The sequence below is a fragment of the Phoxinus phoxinus genome (genome assembly GCF_949152265.1).
Source record: "Phoxinus phoxinus genome assembly, chromosome: 13".
Taxonomy (NCBI): domain Eukaryota; kingdom Metazoa; phylum Chordata; class Actinopteri; order Cypriniformes; family Leuciscidae; genus Phoxinus; species Phoxinus phoxinus.
The window spans coordinates 25,146,678-25,166,770 of record NC_136888.1 but is presented as its reverse complement, the minus strand read 5'-3'; the positions used below and the strand labels follow the sequence as shown (position 1 = coordinate 25,166,770).

The 20,093-nt window shown below is 37.9% G+C and overlaps 3 protein-coding genes across 6 annotated transcripts; 2 read left to right on the top strand and 1 right to left on the bottom strand.

The window, feature by feature from the left end:
* The first annotated feature begins 14 nt into the window (after nucleotides 1-14).
* On the top strand, nucleotides 15-3,350 carry pcmtl (l-isoaspartyl protein carboxyl methyltransferase, like). Of its 4 annotated transcripts, none has more exons than XM_079633648.1 (10): nucleotides 15-79; nucleotides 330-402; nucleotides 800-934; nucleotides 1,085-1,189; nucleotides 1,300-1,331; nucleotides 1,409-1,513; nucleotides 2,014-2,134; nucleotides 2,282-2,367; nucleotides 2,445-2,614; nucleotides 2,704-3,231. In XM_079633648.1, the coding sequence occupies exons 3-10, from the start codon at nucleotides 817-819 to the stop codon at nucleotides 2,714-2,716; spliced, it is 750 nt and encodes a 249-aa protein (XP_079489774.1). In that variant the 5' UTR covers nucleotides 15-79; nucleotides 330-402; nucleotides 800-816; the 3' UTR covers nucleotides 2,717-3,231. The 4 variants fall into 4 exon arrangements, with proteins under 4 accessions (XP_079489774.1, XP_079489772.1, XP_079489773.1 ...); XM_079633646.1 differs by having other exon boundaries at nucleotides 19-79; nucleotides 2,740-3,350; XM_079633647.1 differs by lacking the exon at nucleotides 330-402 and having other exon boundaries at nucleotides 25-79; nucleotides 2,740-3,350.
* Nucleotides 3,351-3,499: 149 nt separating this feature from the next.
* Nucleotides 3,500-8,418, top strand: rpusd2 (RNA pseudouridine synthase domain containing 2). Its single transcript, XM_079633644.1, has 3 exons — nucleotides 3,500-4,387; nucleotides 4,473-4,769; nucleotides 7,086-8,418. The coding sequence occupies exons 1-3, from the start codon at nucleotides 3,725-3,727 to the stop codon at nucleotides 7,905-7,907; spliced, it is 1,782 nt and encodes a 593-aa protein (XP_079489770.1). The 5' UTR covers nucleotides 3,500-3,724; the 3' UTR covers nucleotides 7,908-8,418.
* Nucleotides 8,350-20,093, bottom strand: disp2 (dispatched RND transporter family member 2). Its single transcript, XM_079633643.1, has 8 exons — nucleotides 19,831-20,093; nucleotides 15,020-15,427; nucleotides 14,887-14,919; nucleotides 14,470-14,593; nucleotides 13,887-14,014; nucleotides 13,650-13,741; nucleotides 13,449-13,546; nucleotides 8,350-13,063 (listed from the first exon to the last, which is right to left on the bottom strand). Exons 1-8 carry the CDS (start codon nucleotides 19,920-19,922, stop codon nucleotides 9,578-9,580), a joined length of 4,461 nt encoding a protein of 1,486 aa, XP_079489769.1. The 5' UTR covers nucleotides 19,923-20,093; the 3' UTR covers nucleotides 8,350-9,577.

Sequence of the window (20,093 nt, the reverse complement as noted above, 5' to 3'; positions counted from 1 at the left end):
GATTGGTTGAAGATATACGTTTGGAAGCGCTACTTCCGTTTATTTCTTCAGCACGTTGACATCGGGTCGAATTTTACAAGTAAGACATTTGATCTGTCTTGACAGTTATGCATTTAGTCCATCTAACATTTTAAAACAATATTGTGTAAACTTGTACTTGAGGTGCTGCATATTGTTCTTTTTATTGCTCAGTGATGTTTTAGTTGTGCGATAAGAAAACTACGTATAACCTTTTAAAGCCCAGTTTGTTGCGTATATAACGTTAGAATAATATTCTGCTATTTCCGGTTATTTCACTGTCCATTTGCTGTCTGGCTTACAACATTTAGGTCAGATCCGATTCTCACGTTTGTTGACCTGAATCAAGGACGCATGTTGGACGCATCAGTGGTCTAAAGACAGGTATCCAGACATTAAAGCTATTAAAATGAGAAAACACAGTATAACATGCATCACAAATTAAATTACTCGTTTAGTTTTTAATTTACACAAAAATCATGCATATCCTTTTAACAACTCAATGTAACGTTACCCTGCTGGGGGAAAAAAAGCCTAGGTTGGCTGCTTTTATTTCTTCCAGCTAGGTGGTGAGGCTGCTCTGTTGGCTGGCTTAAAAGGGGATTTATAGACTTTGTAGACCAGCTTGACAAGGAATAAGTGGTTTAAGTTGGTTCTTTTTTCAGCAGGGTAATAACTGAAGACTCAGGTCAGAGTGATCTCAGAGTGAATTTACAGACTGTCCGAACATGAAAGTTATTTTTGTGGAATGAACAAGAAATAAAAATGTGATGTGTTGCAGGCGGTGCCAGTCAGGCAATGCAGACTGTGCTCAGACTGGCAGCAGTAGCGGTCCCTATGGGTTTGCTGCTCTCCAGAACCATGGCATGGATCTCTAGTGGCAAAACACAGATAGAGCTCATCACTCGCTTGAGAGGTTAGTGGATAGATAGAAATATAAATAGACAAAGACATAGATAGTTATATAAAAACAAAACTTGGGTATTATTGTACATATGTATGTCAATACACAGATTTATGTAATTTAATGGATATAGATTTACTAGCATGTGTTTTTTTGTGACAGATCATGGAGTCATCCACAGTGACCGAGTGTTTAATGCTATGCTTGCCACTGATAGAGGGATTTATTCCAGAGACCACCCTTATGCTGATTCTCCCCAGGCCATAGGTGATTTATTTCAAATACAGGCATGTTGGTTTAAAAATAGATGAAGTAAACTGAAAAGAGTGCGGAGCAATTTTTCACTTACACATTGTTGTTTTTTTCTCTCTATAAAGGATTCAAGGCTACAATCAGTGCCCCTCATATGGTAGGTCAGACAAACCCTTCTAAAAGTAGATGTGACTGTCATATTTAATATGTTCTAATGAATGATTGCTTGTGTAGCATGCACATGCTCTTGAGGTTCTCAGTGACAAGTTAAAAGAAGGAGCCTCAGCCCTGGATGTGGGTTCAGGAAGTGGATATCTCACTGCATGCTTTGCCAGAATGGTGAGTGCAGTCTTGTTTCAGCATGTCATGAAAGTCATTTTTTTATCCCCCCATTTTTTATAAAAACATACCTGTTGCAAATAATCAGAAAAAGAACAAATGCGGGTATACTATAAATATACAGTATATCAGTCCTATATATACAGTACCGGTCAAAAGTTTGGTTACTAATAACTAAGACTGGATTAATGGCTGATGAAAATTCAGCTTCAGATCAAGTATAGTAAAATAGAAAACCCTTTTTTAAATTGTAATAATATTTCCCAATATTAATGTTTTTTTTTTCTGTATTTTTTAACAAATAAATGCAGGCTGAGCATAAGAGACTTACGTTAAAAATAGTCATGTTTCCAAACTTTTGACCGATACTGTATATAGTATTTTAAACCCATAAACCACACCCATCAGTGCTTATATATTATGTTATATATATATATATATGTATATGTATATATATATATATATGTTTTTTAATTAGTTTAACTATGTTTATACTGCAGGTAGGGCCCTCTGGAAAGGTAGTGGGAATTGAGCACATAGATGAGCTGGTGCAAGCCTCTGTGAAAAATGTCCAGACGGACGACCCAGAATTGCTTGCCTCTGGACTAATTAAATTAGTGGGTGAGGGATTAAAATAATACATTCAAATGAATTGTTTTATTTTTTATACATAGAAGCACAAACATTGCCAAATTGACTTTTATGCATTTTATGAATATTGCTATTGAAATTACAAGAATATTTTTTTGTGTTGTGCTTTTTTTGCAGCGGGTGATGGACGGTTAGGTTTTCCTGATGAAGCACCCTATGATGCCATTCATGTTGGAGCAGCTGCTCCTACACTCCCTAAAGCTGTATGCACATTATGCATTTGATTTAATGGTTGTTTATGCAGCCTGCAGTGGTCTGATTTAAACATGTGCATCAACAGCTCCTGGAACAGTTGAAACCAGGTGGGAGACTTGTTTTGCCTGTGGGCCCGGAGGGTGGAAGCCAAGTTCTCGAGCAGTATGACCGTCAGAGCGATGGCACTTTCCTCAGGAAAGCTCTGATGGGTGTGGTTTATGTCCCACTGACAGACAAACACCACCAGTGGCCAAGGTATGTATTAGTCCTAATGAGATGAATCGGATTCAGAACGCAGTGATTTATATTGCACTGTAGCTCATCACATTTGTTTCTCTTCCCAGTGATGAGCTCTGATTGCAGTATGGTTGCCCCTGCAGGAGATGGCGCTGGTGCTGTGGTTCAGCAAGCCCTTAGTGCTGAGGGAAGGCCTCTCATCCCATCTCACCTGCTGCCTAGCAACACACTCGTCTGGATCATACGGATTCTTGACTAAAAACTGAAGTTCAAATGCAGCAGTGGATTGAAATCAATGCTGTCATTTCTGAGGTGGTGGCCCTTTACATACTTAAACTGAGGGAGCAAGAACTTCCATATCTAAGGCTTGTGATCTCAGTATGCTTCATAAGTGGTTTTGTGTTCAGCTTTAACATACTAGACCGCTAGAAGCGATCAAAATAGAGTACAGTTCTAAATGTAACTGCTACCACGCTACCTTTTGATGAATTATTTTAATGTCTCACTACTCACTCAGTTACATGCCAAGGCTTAAATAAATGGGAAACAAAAATACTTTCTAGCTATTGAAATTAATAATGAGTTTAAAAATGTATTCTCTTTTTTTCTTTTCTTTTTAATTCTGTCAGATCAGAGTCAGATGTTTAGTTGAAGTGTTGCTGTTGTCTAATTAGGTGTGTCATTTGGTTTACATTTTTAATTCATCTAAGAAATGTTGTCGTAATCTACATACTAAATGTAAACAATTAAATGTAAACAATACAAAGCCCTGTGTGTGTGTTTTTTTACAAAACTGCTACGTGTTTTATGAACACTTTTATGAATCATATACACTTTTTTTAATTGCCAAGAAATATAACAATATATAACACTGCATTAAAAAATGGGTGGGGGGATGCATGCATTTATATTGTGTGAAGAGATTAAATTAGTTGACCATTGTCATTGAATAAAGCAATCCATTTTTCAGGCAAAAATAGCGTGGAATAATATGTATAAATCAGGCTCAGAAAAAAATAAAATGAAAAGAGATTTTACACCCATAACATGCAAATAATTCGAAAACACATTACGTCACAGTGATGTCATCAACCCAAGACGGAAATAACATTGTCATTGAACCGCTGGATGGCATGGCTCACGTGTGTGAAGGGGAAGGTAGCAGGTTTCAATTCATTACTTTGCTTTGTAAAAAGAGAAAACAATTTCCTGAGACACTTGTATCGAAACAAAAACGCGAGTGTTAAAACTCTGGGAACTCAACGAACAGCGTTAAATGTCAGGAGAAATAGTGCACAAGTCTCCTTTAATTTCTCAAAACAACATCGCTGCACACAGTTAAACGATATGGAGACTAAAGGTCCCACCATTGAAGAAGACATCTGTGATACGGACAGCACGGTTGGAACAAACTGCGGTAAACGTAAACACGAGGAGACGGATCAGGCAGCAAGACATGGCCGCGGTAAGAAGCGAAAGAGGGGCGGAAAACAGCTGCGTCCCGGAGAGCGGTACGTGCCTCCTCCACAGAAACGCAACCCTGGTGTGAGTTTCAGCCAAGAACATTTTGCGGAAACCTCCTACTATTTTGAAGGCGGTCTTCGCAAAGTGCATCCTTATTATTTTGATTTTAAGACTTACTGTAAGGGACGTTGGGTTGGTAAAACTCTACTAGACGTTTTCAAGAGTGAATTTCGCGCGGAGTCTTTGGACTACTACAATGAGGCTGCTAAAGAGGGGCGGATTAAACTGAATGAAACTCCTGTGGATGACCTGAATATAACACTAAAGGTAAGAGATCACGTGACAATGCTCACCGACTGTCTTTTTGTATGTGGTCCTGTTTAATTGTTTTGTATCTCTTTTGCTCGTCTAGAACAATGACTTTTTGAGGAACACAGTGCATCGTCACGAGCCCCCTGTGAGCGGGCAGCCCATGGAGATTCTGGTGGATGATGGTGAAGTGGTGGTGGTGGATAAACCTGGCTCGCTTCCTGTGCATCCCTGTGGGCGCTACCGTCACAATACTGTCATCTTCATTCTGGGGAAGGAGAAGGGCCTTAGTGGCCTACACACAGTACATCGACTGGACCGCCTCACCTCAGGTGTGCTGCTGTTTGCTCGTACACTCGAGGTCTCCCAAAAACTGGACGAAATGGTTCGTGAGAGACAGGTGAGACAAACTCTCTGAGTTACGCCTACTTGTTTTACAGTCTTGAAATGTCTGCATTCTTTTTGTTACCCCCTTCACATTTACTATAGGAATCGTAGGTTAAGTAAAAGTTAAGCTCTGTCATCACAGAAAATTACTTTGGCTCATTCCTGAGCTTTGGAAAATTGATCAAAATCTACTTCGTGGGAAGTACAGACCTCATAGAGGACTAGTAGGATCACTCATTTAAATAATTTATTGATGTTTTAATTCAAAAATAAAAACTAAGTTAATATTTTTTCAATTTAACAAATAAATACACATATTTAAACTTGTTTGTTTAATTCATCTTTCAAAATATAGGCCTAGTTAGTTGCATGTAACAAGAAATGATTGCATTTATAAAACATTTACAAATTGCTTTGCTTTATCCTTTTGCCAATCAAGTCAAACATTGTATTGGACAGTTAACAATGCTGATGTTCCGCTGGACAGTTTGAGAGGAACCAATGAACTTTCTAAATAATTTTAAGACACATCCTCCATAAATCATCATGGCATGTGACTAATAGCTAAAAGTGTGCATAAAAGTTGTAATATGCTTCTCACAACACTGGTATAACCTCGCAGACATGTGTTTTATACAGTCGATGTTGTTATGTAGTTTATTTAAATACTGTGTACTGTATGTAAACTATGACTTTGGGGAACAAAATCTCCAGTAACATTTGTCTTTGCTTTCATTGTGCTTCGAAGGGCCATGTCTTAAACATAATTTTGGTTTAAAGTTTATTGGTTGCTCCCACGTGCCTCTTTTTTTTTTTCACTTGATTGACAAATGGATAGATGAGTTGGTAAATGGATTAAGAAAAGCCATTACCCAATTCTTTATTATTATAATTTTTTTTATTAAATTTAAAACTTGGCAAAATTGCAACTATTGTTATTTTGTTAAGTAACATCCTTAACATGAATTAAACTGTTTCAAATGACTATTTGTGTCAGTTTGTCAACTCTTCCTTACAAACTTCCATTGTAAGCATGTAACTGTCAACACTGGGTTTTTTGTTCATTCTTTCAATGAGTGAGGGATGAGTCAAAATTATATTCTGATGAGGATCAATGGATTTTAATGCTGTCAATAAGTAGTGCTTAACCAGGAGCATCCATTTAAATTGGTATAAACATGGTTCCCACAATCATGGACAACTTGGAAATATCATGTTTGTTTTTGTTTTGTTTTTCAGGCCTAGAAACGTCATGAAAGTGTCTATTTTCAGTACAGTTTTCCCCCTAAATGTGCTGCTCAGCTATAAAACAGGGAACCCTGCAAATGATATCCGCAAAAAAATGTGGCTACAAATTAATAATCTGCTTCCAATTACGGTTTTATTAATTTGTTCCCTTGTTTTAATTTAGTTAATTGGTAATGTCCACCTATCTTGTACAATTATTTTATCCTTAGTGTAATTTGTAACTAATAAAAAAAATATGAATAAGAAAATGTTTATGCAATCTCTCAAATGAAAAAAAAAAAAAACTTTATCCAATAACTTCATACCACTGGAATACTAAAAAGAAATAGGGTGTGGGAACCCTGCATAAACTATGCTTTAAATTTGTAGCTGTGCAAATTCATATCAGTGGACATTTCATCACATTTAAATTGTACTTAAGTTTTTAAACAATCTTATTCATATCAAAACAAGAATATACAATATTTAGCTGCAGGTCTCAATTCACCCTTCAACGAAGGCCTTAAAAAGGTCTTAAATCAGATTTTAAAAAAAATCTAAAATCATTAAATGGCATTAGATATTATATATTCCTAAGTATTTTTTGTTTGTTTTGTTTTCCCATTCAAATATCTAAATATATCTAAATCCTTAAATTAAAGTACATTTACTTAATGCAAAATTATATGAAATCTTTTTTTTAAAAAAAACAAAAAAAAAAAGATTTTATGCTTAAAACAAAAAAAATGTCAATGGTGTATGAAATCTTGTTTTCCCTTTGAATTAAGTTGTTTCTTCTGAGACCATTGGCAGATATTTGTTCTTGTTTTAATCGATAGCATTTTATATCACTCAGAAAAAAAAGACTTCTTATCTTGTCGTTTTTCTAATGTACCTTGATTTAGATTTTTTTTTTTTTTTTTTACAAAAATACAGAGGATCACTTTTTCAGCGTGTTCAGAAGAGACAGTAAAAGTTATTTCCATAGTGGTTGGGAGAAGAGATTCAAGCCATTTTTTGTCAAATTAATTAAAAAGTTATGGATATCGTTTAAACTTTGAATCATAAAGCTTTAACCATACTTTGGTTCTGTTTTTCACAGTTAGAAAAGGAATATGTGTGCCGTGTGGAGGGGGAGTTTCCAGAGGGTGAGGTGGTGTGTGAGGAACCTATCCTGGTAGTGTCCTTCCGGGTGGGCCTTTGCAGAGTGGATCCCAAAGGCAAAGAATCCCGCACAGTCTTCCAGAGACTGAGCTATAACGGACGCTCTAGTGTGGTCCGCTGTCTGCCTCTCACAGGACGTACTCACCAGATTCGTGTTCATCTTCAGTTCCTCGGCTTCCCAATCCTCAACGATCCCATATATGGGTCTTCTGCATGGGGTCCTAATAGAGCCAAAGGAGGGCTGGTAGGTATGAGTGATGAGGAGCTTCTAGAAGCTCTTATAGAAGAACATCGTTTAAAGGAGAGTCTGCACTTGTTGGATTTGCCTGATGAAGAGGTCTCAGGAAAACAAGGGCCGAAGACAGAATGTAAGGTTGGTGCTCAAGAACACCATGATCAGATAACGGTACTTGAGTCAAGTGGTGGTGCATGCGGTGATAGTTCCTGTAAAGTGCCTCTGGGTGAAGTGAAGGCAGAAGGGAGCCAAGGACTTCACAAGAGCACATCTGCAGTCGAGTCTGAGGGCGAAATGAATGGTGCTCAAAGAGAAAATAATTCGATCTCAGATGAAGCCGCCAGAACTGCAAAACCGAATTCTTTTGTCAGAGATAATTTATGTGGTGAGTGTAAAATTGTGCGCCCTGACCCAAAAGAGAAGGATTTGTTAATGTATCTACATGCATTACGCTACAAAGGAGCTGACTTTGAATACTCAACCCGACTGCCTGACTGGGCCAAAGAAGACTGGCTTCAGGATTAAACTAAAATCAGATGTATTCATGCAACATTTGTTACCAGATACTACTGCACACGAGTTTACACAAATGTTTTTTTTTTAAACACACTTCGATTACTAAATATATTAATTGTAAATTCAAAATGACTTGATTTCTCTTCATATAAACTGATGAATTTATTAGTCTGTACTGCAGTGCATTTCTGTGTTTTGTCTTTTTTTTTTTTAATTCCTTATTTGATAAGGACAACATGTGTATATATATAATATGTATAATACCTGTATATAATTTAAAGTTCCTTCTCCCTCTACAGGTGAGAGTAATTTTGATTAAAATGCTTCATGCAAAATGCCATGTTATGCATAGAAATTAAAAATTTGAATTGCATCTTATGAAGTCCAGTTTCAACCTGTTGAGACCTGAAAACCACCCCACAAAGTCAGAGATAGACTGCAGTGTAACCTCAAATAAAAATATTAAATTTTTTTATTGAAATTCTTTATCATAGTTTCTTTTGACAACTTCAAATCTGATTTTACACACAGGTTATCAACGACAGTATTTCCACACCAGCCGGTTTTATAATACAGCTGCATAATTTCAGGGGGGGGAGAAACAACTTTTGGCACAATTCATTCTTAAATTTTGGCACTTTGTATTTTAAGATGCTTTGATAATTTCAAGGGCACATCCGCTGGCCTTAATGAAGTAACATTAAATCAATCTGAGTATAAAAGCGAGACATGTTCTTTCTAGCAAACTTTTTTTTTTCCTCAGTGTAACAGGTTTAACTGACCTTTGATTCCATTTTTATAATTGATTTTTTTGTGCACATCACAAAACACCACTGTTTACATACAACCTTTTGCATTCTGATTAATGCATATCTTTCAAATACATACTGAACATGGAGGTAACACTCACAGTCTTGTATAGAGTTCAAATGTCATATTGCAGGTATTTATAAATCTGGCATTAGTGAAACATGTCCACACACTGAAGCATTTTAACTACAGCACACTGTTGTAATTGGCCTATATTCTAATGGGCAGTCGTTGTCTTTTTTAAAAGAGGTACTTTTATGGCTAGGCAATAACAAAAATAGGTTTGAAAATATTTATCATAACATGCAATAAAAGCTTTTCAGTAGCAAGCACATTTATGCCAAGTTTTCCCAGCATAAGCTAAGCTTAAAATTACTGTATAGTTGGTTTTCAGTGCTTGATAATTTGTGTATAAAAACTGAAAATTATTTGAAGAACTTAATTGATTGTTGAGTCTAAATAACAGTAAAGAAATTGATAATGACTGTGACCTTAAAAATGATGGAGATTAGTTGAAAAGTTCATGGCTTGGTTGTGTAAAAGATCAGGCACAATTGTTATTTAAGTGTTTGTAAGTTTGCAGTTCAAGGCCCCTGAAGAAAGGCTTTTTCAAAGGCTATTGTGGGTGCACATTCAGTGTATATTTACATGACATGCAAGGAATCATGCTAAAAAAGTCTCCTCTTGAAAATTTGTACGCACTGTGTATACTTTGAAACAATTAATTGATATTTGCAAAACATTGTCTAGGTCTCTTTCAGACAGATTCCGAAATTTAATTGCTCCTGAGTACAAAAGTTCAGCCCACCATATAAAGTACTGGCCATGCTGTGGTTGTTTAGATTTGCTCAGTGTGTTGACAATATTGATCAGCTGCCACCTTCACCTTTTCCTTCCCTTTTTATCCAGACATCAGGCATGTCAGGTTTGCTGTTGGGCAATATAACTGGCACCTCACTTTGTGTGGTCCTCACCCTACCAGACCCCGGGGAGGCAAGGTCATACACAGTCTCCTTCAAGGACAGACGTAAAGTGTCTCTCTTGCCATTAAGGTGGCCAGGTTGTACCTCTTCCTCAATCTTAACAGCTTGAGAGACTAAGATAGCAGGTTCCACTTCACTTAAGCAGGTCTCATTGGAGTCTTCGAGTCCCTCCATGGAACTCTGAGACTGACATGACAAAAGCCGTTTGTGTAGATGACAGCTAGTGGCCTCATCTATTGAGAGTGACCTTTCATTGACAGTGTCTGTAGTCTGAGTGATCATGATTTCTTCCATGCTTGAGGAAGATGATAAAGAGACATTCCAAAGTTGGAGCCCACCTCTCGTCTGGCCTCTGCATTTCTTGCACAAAACCTTCTCCTTAGATGCATCTTGTGGAGGAGCAACTACGGGACGCGATATATTCTCTTTGTACGGGGATGAGGTCTGGAGTGCTGGAGGTGGGTTGCAACCCTTAAGGTGCCTGCTACACATGTCTGCGCTGTCAGCCTCAATGCTGACTCGATCATAGTCTTGCCTTGGACTTAAGCCACAAAACTGAATATCGTCGGAAAGGACAGACGGTCTGTTGGACAGCTTGCTTGTGCAAGTGCTATTCTCGAAGCTGTCGCTCAACTGGCAAGCAAGTGGCTGCAGCTCGTACTGTTCTGGCTCCCGTCCTCCGATCGGTTGGCGCTTTCTATGGTGGTGCTGGTTGGGGCAAAGAAAGCCTTCGCTTTCTTTATTAAAACTTCTTCGAACCCGAGAACCCGTGCCACAGCCAAATGCCCCATTAGCTGCGGGATTAGTGGTCCCTTGTTCTGTAGCCGAACAGGACGACAGAATATTTTCAGTGGCTTGCTTTGTAACGCAGGGTAGGGTTATGCTCCCACAGTTCTTTTGGGGGCCGAAGAAGCAACACAACGACTGGAAGAAGAAAGTGGCGAAGCCACATGCCACACACTTCACAAGCATGAGGAAGATCCCAAGCTTCCTGAAAAGCAATGCAGTTGCGGGTAACATAATAATACCCACGCAAAAATATGCCCCAGCCCCTGTAGCTACCGGGTAACCCATTCTCTTCAGGGAATGTGCAACCCTGCCCAGTCTGTCACTGTGTGGGGCCAATCTGTATGAAATGCAGTAATTGGCCACAAAGTCAACAGAAAGACCTGCAGCTGCTGAAATAAAGAGTGCTTCCACACCATTTAACTGCCATTCCAAAAGCACAAGGAGACCAACAGTAGCAAACACGCTTCCTCCCACCGCAATGGACACATACACACTTAATGGAATATTCCACGTCGTCAGTAAGAACAGTGCAAATGTGAGAGCTACCGAAAAGCCTGCCACCTCCAATGTCTCTGAACTCAAGCAGTGCTGGAAGTCATATAAGCCTAGCTGGCTTACAAACCACCCTTTCTGCAGTCCCACTGGAGCCTTGGAGATTTCCCCATTAAACCATGATAAGATCTCTTGATAGAACTGTGACATTCTGGCGAAGTTGAAGCTGTAAAGTTGTACAGTCTTGAATATTACTACAAGGGCAGTGATTCGACCCTCCGAATCAAACCTCAGGCCTCCACCACTGGTTAAGCGCCCCTCTGCATACTGTTCTGCCACCATCATGCTAAGGCACTGCTCGAAAACACTTGGTGGATACGGAAAGGGAATATTATTGCAGCAAAAGCTAAATGCATCCTCGCTTTCTGAACAGCGGCGTATAGAAACCCAGTGAATCAAACGTTCGACAAAACACAAATTGTCTTCTGCGGTTTCTTGGTCCGCTGAAAATGGAGAATAGAAGCTCTGGTTTTGAATTTTTCCACACAGATCCCGGAGCCACAGTTGGGCTTGGGGACTGGTCATATTGAACCCTGGATCAAGAGCTAAAGATCCATTACTTTTTGGATCAAAGTGGTCACCATCGTCTGATGGAACGATGCCCCAAATTAGAGTCAGCGTCATGGGTTCATCTTCTCCCTGTTTCATTCGCTCAAACATAAACTGATGACGATATTCAGCATCGTATCTCTCAAAGGGATGGCTGGAACGGAACAGCTGAGTTGTCCTGCTGTTCGAAGTTGGCAGTTTCATGCCAGGGTCTACGCATGATATGTAAGTTCCACCGACTGCGAGAACGGCAAACCAACAGATCCATATGTATCGGAATTTTACTACTCCACAAGGCAGGATCTTTAAAAAAAGCAGGTTTGATGTGTCTGAAAACCCTCGGCCTAACGTCCGAAGCTTCTGCCTCAAGGTAAACAGACAACGCTTTCTTGAACTTGTCTCCCAGAATCCACCTGTATTTTTTGAGCAGCAGGGCTTCCACGCTGCCTTTGCAACAGGGTTTGAAGACAGCTCAGAATAGCGTTCCTGCAAAATAAGCGTGCAAGGAAGCCAAACAAGAGCAAATAATGTGTTTATTAATGAAGCACTGCCAAGATATACAGCGAAGCATCTCGCGGCAGTGATGCTACTTATGTAGCCTGAGTAAAACGTGATGCTAGATGTCAGACCTGACACTAATATCAAGTATCCTATTTCCTGTAAAACCCGGTTCATTCTCTTCTCAGGGACAGCTGGAGGGTTGTGGCTTAGCTGTAGTTTCCAGAAGTCAACAAAAGTCAGGGCTTGATTTAGGCAACTTCCCAAAAGGACAAGGACTGATGCAAGATTGAGGAGTGGAAAAAATGTCAAGCGAAATGCGACTTTGTAGAAAAAATATGAGGTGGAAAGTGATAAAAGGACAGACACCAGTGACATTACTGCTATAAATGGTGATTTGAGATATATTCCCATTATGAACAAAAGTGCAAGAGCTGCAAGAACAGGATAGACAGAGTCCCGTGCCAAATAATACTTGAAAAGTTTCTGTTTAATTCCCAAATCCATTCCTGTTATGGTGGTGGTGTTGTAGGTGAGCTCACGACCCTCTAGATGGTCCAAATAAATTTTCATCAATGGATCACCTTTCTCCACTGGTAGAAATACTACGCTATATTTTAGAGACGGGACCTTGTATTCAACAGTCTGTGGTCCCAGGAAGTCCTTGTCCACAAGGTAATGAAGAATCTGGAAGATGCTTGACAGTTTACAGCGGTGTGGGACAGATGCACAACGGCCAAATTTACTCCTTTCAGTACATGATGCAACTAGGCTTCTGTCATGGTAGTAAGGGGCACAGAATCTGAGCAGACCAAGGCTTTCAGAAACATGCTGTGAAGTCAGATTAAAGCAGGAAGGAACGTTGTTGAGAAGAGCCAAGTAGTTTCCCAGAGACCAACTTGGACAGCACTCATTTTCCACTGTGGAGCCGTTTAACTCTGATCTGACCTGGCAGAGTTGATCAAATTGTGTCCCTGAACGGATCTAAAATGATAATGGAAAAAAAATTACTTGCATTTCGCAGCAAAAAGTTGTATTGCTTTCAGTTTTCATGTTCAATCTCATCATATTTTGTAGGTATTTGTACATACCATTTGCATTCATATATGCTAAAATATAGACTGCAACCAAATAAATATTTACGAATCTTTTATATTTAAATTGAAAATGTATTTGTATAGTTTCTTATTCAGAACCAAACTACCTGTACAAGTACCTATGATTACAAATGATCACTAATGATTCAATCCTGTAATATATTAATCTGATTATTAACACACACTGAATAGATTCTATCACATATCCAACAAAACACTGCATTTCTTATTGAGAATATTATCCTTTTGGAAAAATATACTCCTTGGTTTACCTGTGTCTGTTCCATCTGACACATGGAGTAAATTGCCTTTAGACTCCAGAGACTGGCAGAGTTTCCAGAGCGGAAGACCAGCTGAGCATAGCTCTCTCCTACAGGACCACAGATTAGGTGACAGAAAACAGCGTCACATAAAACATGCTGTGCTCCATTTACTGATTTATTAGGTTAGGAAATACCTGAATAAAATCTCACCTGGGGGATTACAAAAAAAGTGCTCAGCGTAATCTCTCAACATTCTCCTTGATCGTTCTCTTAACTGAGGTTCAGATCTAATTGTGTCCTCTCTGTAAGACAAATATGTGTTTCAATATAAACATAACATACAATCATTTAGTATTAAAAGCAAAAGTCTGATTTAGTGAAAATATCAGTAGTATAAATTTAAAGTAAATTTAAAGTGTTTAGCATCATACGATCGCCAAGAAATACCCTGCTGTAGTTCTTTCTGTGAGTTGCCATGGAACTGGGGACAATGATTTTCCAGGCCCAGTGTTTTGCTGTAACCTCATCCAGGTTGCTAGACGGATACTGATGTCTGTTCCACGAGGTTCAAATCCCTGTAAGATCCGATCAGAGACACATGAGAGGTAAGCAGAAACTCTTTGAAATCATTATAAAAATGAATTGAAGTCATTTGAGAGGTCAATTTACAATTCTAAAGATCTGAAGTCCAGCGTTGGCTAGTTTATTCTCAGAAATATATTCAAGTTGAAAATAAACTCTTAGGCCTGGTTTCAGAGACGGGGCTTAAATTAAGCCAGGATTAGGCCTTCGATAAATTAGGTCAATTAAGTCACTTTTATAAACGTGCCTTAGCAAAAAACATTACTTGTGTGCTGTACTGACATATTAAACTTAATCTTACATTGATTTCTTTTATATTTTACTTATTTTCTTACATCACTTTTAGTATGTTTAATTGAATTCTTTAAATTTTTTTAGTACACACATATGCATTAACATGAAGCATTAAACTTCATAATTTCTATATTATAGACATGGAAATACTCACCAACAAAGGGTCTGAAAAGTCTAGCAGAGGACCAGTCAAAATCCCAGCCAGGGAACAGGCAAACAGAACTAGTGTACATGAAATGAGTACAGTCATCGGGTACTCCACTATGACCTGGGAATAGCTGTAAAAATCAATGATGTTCAAATGGTCAAATTTAATCGAATTGCTGTATGGCACATTAACTTGAATCATACTACTGGTATTTGCCACCCTGCATTTCAGAATTACATTACCACATTAGCCTTATGCTTAAATGCTTCTTCCCGATTCCTTTAAATCTAATATCGAACATAAGGCTAATTTGTTAATGTGCACTACTGTATTACTGTAAATAATAATCCTAATATTGAATTTCTTGTGATGTTATTATAAACAAATAAATCTGTATCATTAGTTGCTATAAAAACATCTCACCTCCTTGGTATCCTATGCAGGCCATCATTCCTACTATGAAGACAAACATAGAGATATAACATATTTAAATGTTTACAATCAACTAGATGTATGTCCATTAGAATGATATTAATAATAGAAAAAAGGTCTGGACCTCACTGTCACCATGTGACGCTGTACAGGCTTGTGGTTACTGCCATCATGAGATCCATGAAGCCAATGGCACTGCATTTTATTGTGACACGAAGGCAGATGCGATGGACTGCAGCTATGGACAGTCTTAACAGGACTCGCTGAATGCAAGTCTGCTTGATGGTAAGCATTCTTTTGACCTAGAATTACATCGCTTTGATTCGAAGGCTGGTGGCCACAGCAGGGGCATCTTTTGCGTTGTGGTGAATGAGAGCCAGAGCCCTGTGATGTTTGACGGTGGAGTTGAGTAGAGGAGTTTGACTTGAATGGACTGTCGCTGTCTGCTTGGTTCTCTTCTATCTGGACCGGACACATCTGAGATTCTGTGCTGTCATTGTCCGGAGGACACAGCGAAACCTCAGGGATTTCACTGCAAATAAAAGAATCGCATTATCAGGTGTTTTTACTATACTGTGGGAACATACCTGTCCTACTAGTTATTTCGACATTAGGAATTCACAAGACGCAATGATGTCAGACTCGTATTGAATCTTTTTTTAAAGCCGATTCTTACTGTATGAACCGGTTCACAAATGGACTGATCCAGTCATTAAATGAACCATTTAATTAATATTAAATGAAAATCATATTTAGGTTATGATTGACTAAGTTGTTTAAGTGCCAAATCAGCTGTAACGGCTTGTTGTTTTGAGACCACAATGTGTTTATGCTTACTGCATTTAACGTCATATTTTGCTGCTGATTTCACTTGTTTGTATACACACTTCAATTTGGCACTTTGATTCCTTTGAACGTTTAATCGTTCGCTAGCGTCAGACATGAACAAAAAGAAACGTTTGCATATTTGCAGATCATGCGCATTGAATGCCTGAATCCATTATGTTGACCAAAAAATTTAATGTTTAAAGATTTTGTAATGTAAAATAATTAGTTGTCCCACAAATACTTTACATAAGTGTACTTAACTTAATGTCTCTAACATTTATGTTTACAGCTGACAACTGTTTTAGTTAGTGAGTGTCTTCTACTATATATTAGATAAGCAATGTCTGGAAAATGTATCAGCGAAATGCTTGAAGACCCAATTAGGCCAAGTGGGAGGGACTCCATCAGTTTACCCTGTCAACCGCATAAAAAGCCTGTTCAGATTAGATTAAAAAAAATCTCACTAGTAGGTCTACTTGCAACTCAACTGCTCAGAAAACAATATGAGTGCCACAACTGCTTAAAATGTACTGCTGAATAATGTAGATCACCTTGAAGAACCAAACCTTAAGATTCAGTAGGCCTATTCATTTTTTTCTTCGTTCAGTATGATCACAGTAATTATGAACATTTATTATGGCTCTTTATGGGGAACAATCAGTTGTTACTGTGCTGAAATGTTTAAGTATACAGTATAAGCTTTATTGATCAAATAATGTGATATAACACTAAAAAATGCTGGTTTGTTTCAACCCAACTTTGGGTCAAATGTGGACAAACCTAAATATTGGGTTACATTTTTAAATTACTTTTTTAACCCAACGTTTGGGTTTGTCCATTTTTACCCTAAGTTGGGTTAAAACAAGCCAGCTTTTTTTATATGTTTCTATTTATCCCTCTTAACCATATTTCAAATAAAGTGGCAGGTTTGGTGTGAGAAAACATTAAACTACTCTCTTAAACATTAACAACTACTAAGTATGAAGTTTTAAGTTATTTGCTTTTAACAAGTTTGTTTTTACACAGATCTAGATGACTCTCAGTATTACCAGGGAGACAAGCAATGCAAACACTGGAACAAACAAATGACTGCTGTTCAAGTTTATAAATGTGTCCAAGGAACAAATAAGCTGCCTTTTTGGTTTCTTTAAATGTGCGAACTAAAATGGTCAGATTATAATATGCACGACTGATCCCATTTAGCCACTGACAAAATAAACAACATAAATCATGTGCAAGGAAAAAGACTTTTGAACCAGACATGTCTGAATAATGATTAAACAAAGCCTTGGCTCTTATCCCTTATGCCTTTTCTCTCTCCCATTACTGAACATCTTGGTTGGCCTGAACGCTTCAAATGTTTCTCGGCACATTGTGTATTTGGATGTGAGCTGCTTCATCTCCATTAACTCCATCTTTCGGAGTCGCCTGCAATAAAACATGGCAATCTTTGTTGTGGATCAATTACTAAAACACAGAGCTGCAAAAATAGCATCAGGAAATTTGATAATGCAATGTAATGTGTGATGAACTCGCTTATTATTGTTAGCAGATTCCCATTAGAAGGCTTTCTGCATGAATGGATTAATGACGTTACAAATTTATACATATGTTAATAAAAGACTTAAAAAAGCCGGCATAATTTCAATTCAGCATCTGATGAGGATCATGGGTTTAGGTTGTGCCTACTGCAGGTGTTCTGATGGCTATCAAAAGGAACACAGGCATAATTTGATTTGACAGCTCTGCAGCTGGTACATCGTGTCTGGCGGTCCGCATTGCCAGGACTCGGAAGTGATTGTTGTGGCCTGTCAGAATGTAAGGGTGAAATCAGTCCATCAGCAGAAAAGGAAAGACACTAGAAATTTTGCACTTTGGATGGCTCTGAATACCTCAAGGATGGGGAAAACTAAGCTTAATGGATATGATTGTAATTTCCAGAGCGAATTTTCTCACAAAAAAAACCCCTCTTTAACTAAAGTCGGCTTAAATATTTACTGGAGCAAGCATAAATATTTACTAAATACTTAATTTGTTTGCTCCCTTTGCACCAAATCGTATGAGCATATGATGTGCATATAAATATTCAGCAAAAAACACCGCTCAGTTTATATTGCATCTCCCTCAAGCTTTTAATACTCTGTGGAACTTACATGGTAGTCATGATCTGGAATAAATGCCTGAAATGTAACAGAAACCGAATTGATTGAACAAATGCACTCAGCATTTCAGTGGACATCAGCCATGTTGGCTGACAATCACTGACTAATATCATGCAGTATAATGGACACTTACACTGCACGGGATTTACTTCAGGCCACTGATACATGGTGACTCAGTCTAGATCAAAAATAATTGGACCGATTCTGTGACACTGCTCATAGGCACATCTTCTTGCACGCAAAGTGCAAAGTAGCTGCTGCACATTGGCTAAAACCGTATTTTTTATAATCAATTCGATTTTAAATGGTTTGAAATTGAAAAAAATCTAATAATCAACTTTCCTTTTTACTAAACCATACTTTCTAGGAACACATGCAGGCTGAATGAAACTTGATGAGAGTAACATTCATAAGTTGATTGACTGTCATCCCAGTGATGTAATTATTTACCAAAAGATTCAGATTAACGCCGTGGCCACCAGACTATAAAATCTCCCAGGCTGTTTGTGACAGTTTTGGGAGATGAAGCACTTGCTTTTGTGTGTAGGATCGTGAGCAGCCATTTTAAGTAACATAAACAACAGATAATAACATGGAACAAAACCTTTGATTAACAAATCAAACGCTGGTAAGGGAGGCCTACGTGTGCGGATCGCATTGGAATATAAAGACATGGATTCTCCTGAGAGGGTCATACTCAAACACGAGTCACTGCAGCTTCAGCTGGATCTTCTCCACCAAGAACGCATCTCACCATCTGCTCATACTTTGATATACAGAAAGATTTCGTCATGAAAGTTAATCATTGTTGATGTTAGCAGAACAGGGAATCTACACCTAGTTATGCTGAAGCAAAATGTCTAAGTCGGAGTAACAAATGTGCCAGTCGTCTAACACCTCCATTTAGTTCATTATTAGAATTACTCCAGACAAATGAAACATGCCTGACTAATGAGGATAGAAAGAAAAGATTTCCTCTCCTTTTTTTGGCATTCATTAAAGGAATTGGAATATTTCTCAAATGTCATTTTGAATAGTAGATCTACTGTAGTTTTTTTTAGAACAAATACAAATTAACATGGATTTAGCCCGAAAATGTATTTATTATTATTAATCTAATAAATATATCTACATTTACGTAAATAAATATGAATGTAAATATATCAAAATAAACTGTGTTAATATTTTCTGAACAAAAACATCAGGATTGTCAAGATCATATATCACTTCAAAACATTACTTCAAATTACATAACATTGCAGTAACAAATATTAACATCAACTTAAAGTTGATATCACATCAGTCCCTCTCAAGCTATAATTAATGAAGTTTTGATGACTATTACCACATTTATGATATAGCATACCATTTAGAAATACTTAATTTTAATATTCAAGCATTCATTTGTATTAAGTTACAAAGCTAAAAAGTGTAACTGCATAACAGGAATGTCTCGATTATCTTGCATTCATTGCAAGAATTTAAAGAGTATTTTTAATCTTTGTCTTTTTGAAAGGCATGTGCATTGTAAGTCAAATATGCATTAACATGGTTTTAACCCTAAAAATAATTCATATTGGCTTTTTTGACCCACAAACATCAACTGTATCGTCAAGATCAGCGGTCGTGACTCGTGCCAGATTATGGACCAAATAAGCGCAAATCCAATAAATTATAGTATTTAGTAGTAGTAGTATTTACACGTGATCTCCTTGTACTTTCAACCTATTGCTCGTTTTTTTATCCTAGAATCGTATTTTCCCTTGTAAACAAAAGCCAAAGTGGGTCTGATAGAGAGACACCTTTAAAAGCGACGTTCATTATTTCTGAATATTTGCAAAAGCAACCTTTTAAATGACTTACGTTCGCTCACAAACACATTTCCTGCAACAATTAGCCTTATAATCCTTGATATCACATATAGTAGCGTACAGTATACACGTACCTTTGAGCTTCTTCCTGAGAAGGTCCCTCTGTCGTGGCTGAATCTGTGATTTCAGCATCATCACGCTCTCTAGAAATAGACACGGTATCCATGCTTTAGTGTTTTAATATCCGCCTGTCACTATCAGATGTAGGCATTCATTCTGTGCAGAAATGCAATCGTATCGGGTTGTGTTCGTGCTGTTGAAGGCGAAGGCTGCGTTAGTGTGTATATGGAGGCTGCTTCATCGTGTGATGATCTGAGGTGTTGACAGTGAGTTGAGC